This window comes from Zeus faber, assembly GCF_960531495.2.
Source record: "Zeus faber genome assembly, chromosome: 21".
Taxonomy (NCBI): Eukaryota; Metazoa; Chordata; class Actinopteri; order Zeiformes; family Zeidae; genus Zeus; species Zeus faber.
In genome coordinates, this window is record NC_137208.1 from 7,206,108 (window position 1) to 7,214,472 (window position 8,365).

Here is an 8,365-nt window from a genome sequence, read left to right on the forward strand (position 1 = left end):
TTATACACGACATATGTGTGATTATGAGTTTGTCTGTGTTGATTCAATATATACGCTCAGGTTTGTTATGAGGATTTTCTGTGAATATGTGTCTGTACAGTTTATATATGTGTGTGTGTGTGTGTGTGTGTGTGTGTGTGTGTGTGTGGTTGTGTGTGTGTGTGTACAAGATATATATATATATATATATATATATATATATATATATATATATATATATATATATATATATATATATATATATATATATATATATATAAAAAAGTCTAATTGAAAATATTTTTGTACTTTTGTACTGTAATTTTTCTAAACATAAATAATGATGGACTCAAATGTTTTTTGAAATGATAAAATAAAATAATAAATTCTAAAATAGTAATAATGATGATTACAAAAATTCAACATGGGGCTGATTTGGCCAACAAATGTGGGGAAAAATATCTCAACGTCGTCGAGGTTGGGGTTGAATTCGCGTCAGTTAATGTGATCGCAACGCGGGATGTTATGAACAATGTCCTCATACCTATCAAAGTGTGCGTGTGTGTGTGTGTGTGTGTGCACGTGTGTGTGTGTGTGTGTGTGTGTAATTTGTGCATGGCTGTGTGTCACCGGGTCACAGGAACACTGTGTCATTTCTTTCTCTCAGCTCTCTGGCATGGAGAAGGTAGGGACCCTCGGACCCCCCACACACCCTCCCTAACCCCCACTAGTGCCTGGGTGTGCCCCCCAAATCGCCTGAAAACTGTGTGCGCGTGTGTGTGTGAGCGCGACCGTCTGTGCACGGAATGGATCAAAATGTCCTCGTTGGCCTTGACAGGTCTACGGCTTCACAGCGGGTCGTCCCGGTGCTAAATTTGAGCCGCCCCAAAACTGGGGGAAGGGGAGGGCTCGATCGGAGGATTTGGGGTTTTTTGGTTTTTTTTTTTTTTTTACGGGACACGAGACGTTTTGAGTCCATTGGCCTCTCCGCTGGAATGAGGGGCCGAGCACCGAGTCAACTCCAAAGCCCCGTAGTTTTAGAGGAGCTAGGACGCCCGCCCGAATAGAACCCAGTCACCAGAAAATCCCTCTGTGTCCCTTCGCCTTGTGCAGTCGCTTTGGTTGTTTTTCGATTTTTCCCAGAATTCACTCTGTTCTGCGTCGCGGTTTCAACGAACCACGCCCCGCGGAGCGTCTTCCCCTTCTGGAGAAACGCAACCCAGAATCGGACGGGGCGTGGAGAAGCCCCGGCCTCGCCCTCGGGGTTTTTTCGGGGAGGGTTTTTTTTTTTTATTTTGCCGGGGGCGGAGGTGGCCGCTCGTCGGCACGGCGACCGACCGCGCTCGCTCTCTCCTGTTAAAGTGATATTTGACGTTTTTCACAACGTATGTGCATCCCTCGCCGCGCTTTGAGTTCCTGATTTGAAGGTTCTGGTTTTTTTTTTCCCCCCTTCCGTTGCTTTCTCAAACCAAGGTTCAAAAACAGCCCTCGAACCCAAAACATTGCACATGTTGAAACAACGCACTTTGAGAGGATACCGCCCGTCACCGATACCGGGCGGCCCCGCGGTGTACTTCCGGTTCGGGTCCCTTTTGATTCATCCGCACGGTTCCGCTCGCTTCAGAATTTGGGCTTTTAGTCGTAAAGTGTTTTTTTTTTTTTCTACTCGCGGTTTGGAAAAAGCAGTGGAAGTCGATGGAAAGCAGAGGAAAAATGCCACCTTAGTTACTCGGTAAAAAAAAGAAAATGTTGATTTATATCAAACTATGGAACATACAGTCAAATATTCTTCAATATTGCCTTGATTTGCAATATGCATTTTTGGACAGGTTGTTTTTATTAATTTTTATTTTTATCTATTTATTATGTTTTTATTATACATTTTTGATCATGTTAAATTAGTATTTTATTTTATGCTCTTTTATAAAAAAAAAACATGTATTTATTTATTTTATGTTAATTTGATATTTTCTTAATAATTTTTTTCATTTAAATTGTCAGGCAGTCTTCATTTAGATGTATTCATCTCAATTTGTTTTGTGACGCGTTTTAACCCCATCACTGCCAACGAGAAGCTGGAGACGATGCTGAATTATTCATAACGTACTGTCTTGTCTTATATTTGTTTATTTTAGTTCATCTCAATTTATTTTGGTTGATCTGATCTCAGCCCCAATCAGTGTGTTGAATATTGAACATATTTCCGCCTCTCCTCCCTCGCTCTCTCTCTCCATTTCTCCCTCTCTCTGCTTTTTGTCATTTCGTCACTTTTCATCATTTTCATCGCATTCCGACCTTCATGTCGCCTACTCATCTCCGATCCCTCCTGTCATCCGTCCCCTACGCCTCTCTCCTTCTCTCCCTCCTTATCTCCTTTGCTATCTCCCTCCCTCTCCTCCTTCTCTATCTTATGTCGCCCCCCCCTCGCTCTTTCTTTTCGCCATTTCTCGCATCTCTCTCTCTCTCTCTCCTCCTCCCACCAATTCCCTCTGCCAATCGTCCTCTCCCTCTCTTGCATCCCTCTCTCTCTCTCTCTCTCTCTCTCTCTCTCTCCCCCTCCCTCCTCATCGTGCCTGTCGTACTCCCACCATTTCCTACCATCTCGCATCCTGTCGCCCTCTCGCGTTCCTCTCCATCACCCTCTCTCTCCGTCTCTCCCTCTCTCCTCATCGTTTCCTCTCTCCTTCCCACCATTTTCCACCGCCTCCCGGCCTCTGCCGCCCTCGTGTGTCACCTCTCCCTCTCTCTCTCCCCCTCTCTCTCTCTGTCTGTCTCTCTCTCTCTCCCTCCCACCTCTCTCTCCCTCCTCCCCTCCCTCTCTCTCTCGCTCTCTCTCTCTCTCCTCCCCCTCTCTCTCCCCCCCCCTCTCTCTCTCCCTCCTTCCCTCCCTCTCTCTCTCGCTCTCTCTCTCTCTCTCTCTCTCCTCCCCCTCTCTCTCCCCCCCCTCTCTCCCTCTCTCTCCCTCTCTGTCTGTCTCTCTCTCTCTCCCTCCCACCTCTCTCCCCCCCTCTCTCTCCCTCTCTCTCTCTGTCTGTCTCTCTCTCTCTCCCTCCCACCTCTCTCTCCCTCCTCCCCTCCCTCTCTCTCTTGCTCTCTCTCTCTCTCTCTCTCTCTCTCTCTCTCCATCCCTCCTTCTCTCTTTCTCCCTCCTCCCACTCTACCCTCCTCCTCCTCCTCCTCCTCCTCCTCCTCCTCCTCCTCCTCCTCCTCCTCCCCCCGCTCCCTCTCCAGGTCCAGCCGGTGGTGTCTCGGAGCAGCCTGGCCGCGGTGCCGTGCGGGGTGAGCAGGGACGAGGAGGCAGGACGCTCCCACAGCACCAAGAAAGGAGCCTTCCATGAGATCTTCAACCTGACGGAGGCGGAGCGCCCCCTGGCGGGTGAGCGGCCACACTGCAGTTATAACCCCCTGACCGGCCAACGTTCACCTTTCACACTGCCGCTGGTTTTACGATTTCTTTAAATATTGGTATTCTTATATCTATTTGTTATACATACATAGATAGATAGATATGCAAATAGATAGACATGCAGATAGATAGACATGCAGATAGATAGATATGCAGATAGATAGATAGATAGATGTGCAGATAGATAGATGTGCAGATAGATAGATGTGCAGATAGATAGATGTGCAGATAGATAGATAGATAGATAGATAGATGTGCAGATAGATAGATATGCAGATAGATATGCAGATAGATATGCAGAGAGATAGACAGATATATAGATAGATATGCAGATAGATAGATAGATAGATATGCAGATATATAGATATAGATATAGATATGCAGATAGATAGATAAATGGATAGCTATGCAGATAGATAGATATGTTGATAGATAGATATGCATATAGATAGATATGTTGATTGATAGATATGCAGATAGATAGATAGAAAGATGAAAAAATTAACAGAAAATCGTAATTTCAGAAAAAGGACGACAGCGAATATTAAAATAGAAGAAGAAGACAAACAGCTTGGCTTCCATTGAAAGTGTTTTCAAACCACTGAGTGAAACCATTTTCATACATTTAAAGACGTGTATTTTCCCGCAGTGCGACTGTGTCTGACCCCGTGTTCCCTTCTTTTCACCGTCAGTGTGTGAGAACGGGTGGAGGTGCTGCCTGATAAACAGGGACAGGAAGATGCCGACGGACTACATCAGAAACGGAGTTCTATACGTCACCGAAAAGTAAGTCGTCTGTTTCCTCAACTCCCGAAGAATGAATAAATGTAAAGAATACACCTTTATTCTATAATAACACCCGCACTTGATAATAACTCACCGGTATGGAATACATTTGACTTTTATTATCTAATAACGCATTTTGTTAAAACTTTGTAATAAATGATTCATTGATCATTTTCATTTCAGACCACCACGAGAAAAAAAATAATAATAATAATGAGAAAACAATGAAAGAAAATGATTCCGCAAATGATTAAAAAAAAAACCAATAATAACTAAAAATAAACATAACCCTGTAATAAACATCTTGAACTGGGTTTTTTTTTTTCCCCACATTTTGTAGACGGCAATCTTTCTGTCCATCAATCCATCCATTTTTCAACACTGTCCAGGGGGCATCCTTACAAGATGCCCCAACCACCCTACGGAGAAACCCCACTTTAGGCCGCTTGCATCCACGCTCTCATTTTTTCGGTCACCACCCACAGCTTACGCCGTAGATGAGGGTGGGAATGAAGGACCCACCGGTTCAAATTGAGTGAATAAGACCCCGAGATACCTGAACTCCTCCACCTCCTCCTACTGCGCCATCTTTTTCCGTGGGGGAAGCATGGTCTCAAATTTGGCGGTGCCAATCCTCGTCCCGACCGCATCCCGCAAGTGCGGTTTTGTTTCAGTTAGTACAGTTAGTTAGAATAATTTGGTTCAATTTTGCTGTGTTATTCCATAATGTGTTGAATTATTCATCGCAAAACAGTTGTAACCTCCACAATATGCCATCACCACATCATCAAACAGATGGAATTTATTACACAGTGTTATTAAATAATGTGCCGCTACAAGAACGTTCAACAGACCGTCTCTCTGTCCGTCTATCTGCTCACCTGTCTCCCTTTTGTGCCTAGTTTTTTGTTGTCTGTCTTTCATTTCTGTCTCGCTCTCTCTTCATTTGTCCGTCTCTCTCTCTCTCTCTTTCTTTCACTGTCCGTCTTACACTAATGTCGGTCTGTGTCACTGTATGTGTGTTTTCTCTCTGCTCTATCAGTTACCTGTGCTTCGAGAGCTCCAGCTCCAGATCCAGCTCGTCCAAGAAGAATAAAGTGATCAAGCTGATCGACATCACCGACATCCAGAAGGTACCGTGCGTCCACAAGTTCACTCACCTAGATAAACCGATATTCTCTGTCCATCCAATAATACATGTCTGACATCATTCGAAAGTGAAGAACCAAAGCTTCAAAACAAGGTGTCACTTGTGCAAATCAAGAAAACATTTTTAAAGCTATGATGACCCTTGTTGACAAGGGTGTGGCAAACTGTGTTTCTGAGATAATCACAAAGTTTTCCCCCCACACTTAACTTGATTCGGCCAGCTCCCAGAATGCAAATGGTTTGGAGGACCAATAGAGCCACATGGCTACTTGTCACATGGCCACTTGACACCTTGCTGAATGGGGCAATCTCTGCATTGTTCTTGTGTTTTTAGGGAATGTTTAACAGCGTCATCGACACACCACATCTTTTGTTTTTAAAAAGGCAATTATTGAACAGTAAGAATATACATGTTTTATAAAAGTTGAATCATTTAGGAGTTTATAGTGAGGACAACACAACAAAATGTAGAGTCTATCAATAATATGAGTCTGTATATCAAGCTTGGTGTATAATTTAATATATAAATGTGCCTATGCCAAATATTTTTAAAGTTCTTATGTGGAGTTATTATGTGGGTTAACTCGCACCCTACCCCAGCTACACACTGAGAGCCTGTTTGTGGCCTCTTTTCATTTTCTTTTGGTCCCTGGCTGCATTTGCAGGTAAACTAGAGAATCTTGTCCATTGCTACTTGTTCATAATCTGCATCACAAACCTCAACAGACTTCATCACGTCATCAACTTCTTCCGTTGTAACAACAACGGGCGTGTCGTTGGTCTCCTCCATTGGTTCTTGAAAATATTCAGTTTCATTGTGACATTCAGGTTGAAATCCACTGTTTGAAATGTTCTCCAAGACCGGGATAACGCCGGTGGCCGATTCAGCGTCGCTGTAGTTCATGGCGTCACTGTCGGAGAACTGACTATCATCGCGGAAAATGAAGTCCAGTATGCGCTGCTTACACTGACTTGGATATATCGCACTGGTTAGATTAAGGTCCGTGATATGATTTAGATCTTCCTCCACCCGCTTCTCATCATCCATAACAACACAGAGATTCAAGTTTTCACAGACAAGTAAAACCAGATCCTCGTCTTGTTTACGGAAGTGACATCAGCATTACTTCTTCGTTGGTTTACGTTGGTATACGCCCCCTACACAATATGTCCCTGTGTGTGTGCAAAAGTAGTATGATTTGAAGTTTGAACTCTATCAAAATGGTTTCACATCGTGACTTTACATCACATGGAATATGGAGGAATGATCTTCACCTGGACGGTCGATTTAAGGGAACGATCGATCAGTGCTGTTTAGCGTCTCGATAGGTGAACTGTGTTTACCCATGTCGTCTAACGGGAAACTCCATGGTTTAACATTATTCTACTATTTATAAAAAAAAACTTGGTTTTAAAAATACATTCAGAGATAAAAAAACAAAAATAATTACAAAGGAACACGAATCTGGAAAAAATCCAATCAAATCCCTCTGGAAAGATTTTTTCAACTTATTTGGCTGCTCCTGGCGATTTTAGAAATGCGCGACGGGTGCGATGGGTTTTGCTGGGTTGGGTCACATACTACGTGAAGGTTAAAATAATGTCTTTAAGAACAGTGACGAGATTCTTTCCACTCGTCCATTTGATGTTTTCTCGTCCTCCGCAGTACAAGGTGTTATCTGTCCTACCAGGAAGTGGAATGGGCATCTCCATAGCAACGCCCTCCACGCAGAAGGTACAACAGCAGGAAGCAAACAGAATTTTCATCCCGTTTCCACTGAGATTTAAATGTTTGTTTTTCTCCTTAAAGCCACATTGTATTTACTGCATGAAATCAACTACACACGTTCCAATTTGGCAACCTTGCATTGGCTATTGGTTGCCAAAAAGGACAAAATGGTTGCCGGAATCACTTCATAATTGAGTGATAATGATCCCATATTATTATATTATTCTCACTTGTTTCACCATGGGGTAGCCAGACGGCACAAGATGGTCGGCAAGGGCCCAAATTTCGTTGCCCGGGGCAACTGGGTGACCAGAATTAGTCGGGCCCTGAGTAATTTCGGCGCTGCAGCTCACGAGGTTCCTCCTTGTCCCTCCAGCCGCTGGTGTTTGGTGCCATGATCCACCGGGACGAGGCCTTCGAGGCCATCTTCACCCAGTACATGAAGATCATGACCACCACCAAACCGCCGGGCTACCCGGAGCTCTAGCCCCGGGTCCACCCGGGCCCTGGGACGGGAGACCCCCCCCCGCCCCCCCCGATGACCCCACCCTCCCCCACGACCCTCCGCCCCGGGGGTCTTCTGGGAAGATCGCGAAAGATCCCCTCACACATCACACCCCTCCCTCGGATGGAACGGATGGAGACCTCCTCGTCGACGGTCGCCGTCCGGCGTGCGGTCGGTTCCATCTTGAGGTTTTTGCGATGGAGGAGGGCGACGGGCGAGGAGGAGGGAGACGGGTGAGGGGGGGATATTTCGCAAGGGTGTGTGGGTTGATGAGTTAGTTCCACTTGGTCACAGGTGAATGGGTGTTGGTGGGTGGGGGGCCGGGCCGGGTGGGGCCGGGCGGAGGGGGCTTGCTCAGGGTGAAAGATTAAAAAAAAGAACAAAATGATTTCACTGTTTTTTTTCTAATGAGACTGAGGGGTGAGACAGGGGTGAGACGGGGGTGAGACAGGGGTGAGACGGAGGTGAGGCAGGGGTGAGGCGGGGGTTCTTACCAATCAATAAATCGTCCGGAGAGAGAGCTGGTTCTCCTCTTCCAGCGTTCTGACCACCTCACCGACCGACTGACAGACAGACAGACAGACAGACAGACAGACAGACAGACCACTTTGTGACTGAATCTGAAGAATCCTCTCATTATTTCCCTGTGGGTTTGTATATTTTTCTGTGTGTGTGTGTGTGTGTGTGTGTGTGTGTGTGTGTGTGTGTGTGTGTGTGTGTGTGTGTGTGTGTGTGTGTGTGTGTGTGTGTGTGTGTGTGTGTGTGTGTGTGTGTGTTTAAAGAAGCACACCGTCTGACCAAATTACTCTGC

At 45.3% G+C, this 8,365-nt stretch overlaps 1 protein-coding gene across 1 annotated transcript in view; it reads left to right on the forward strand.

The window, feature by feature from the left end:
• The window catches only part of gramd4a (GRAM domain containing 4a), a gene marked incomplete at its 5' end in the record, with an annotated part of 52,967 nt that extends 45,196 nt beyond the window's left edge, over positions 1–7,771 (forward strand). The window contains 5 exon segments of the mRNA XM_080022146.1: positions 3,211–3,355; positions 4,078–4,171; positions 5,214–5,304; positions 6,987–7,055; positions 7,426–7,771. Coding sequence (XP_079878272.1) covers positions 3,211–3,355; positions 4,078–4,171; positions 5,214–5,304; positions 6,987–7,055; positions 7,426–7,536 — 510 coding nt within the window. The 3' untranslated portion in view covers positions 7,537–7,771.
• Positions 7,772–8,365: the final 594 nt, after the last annotated feature.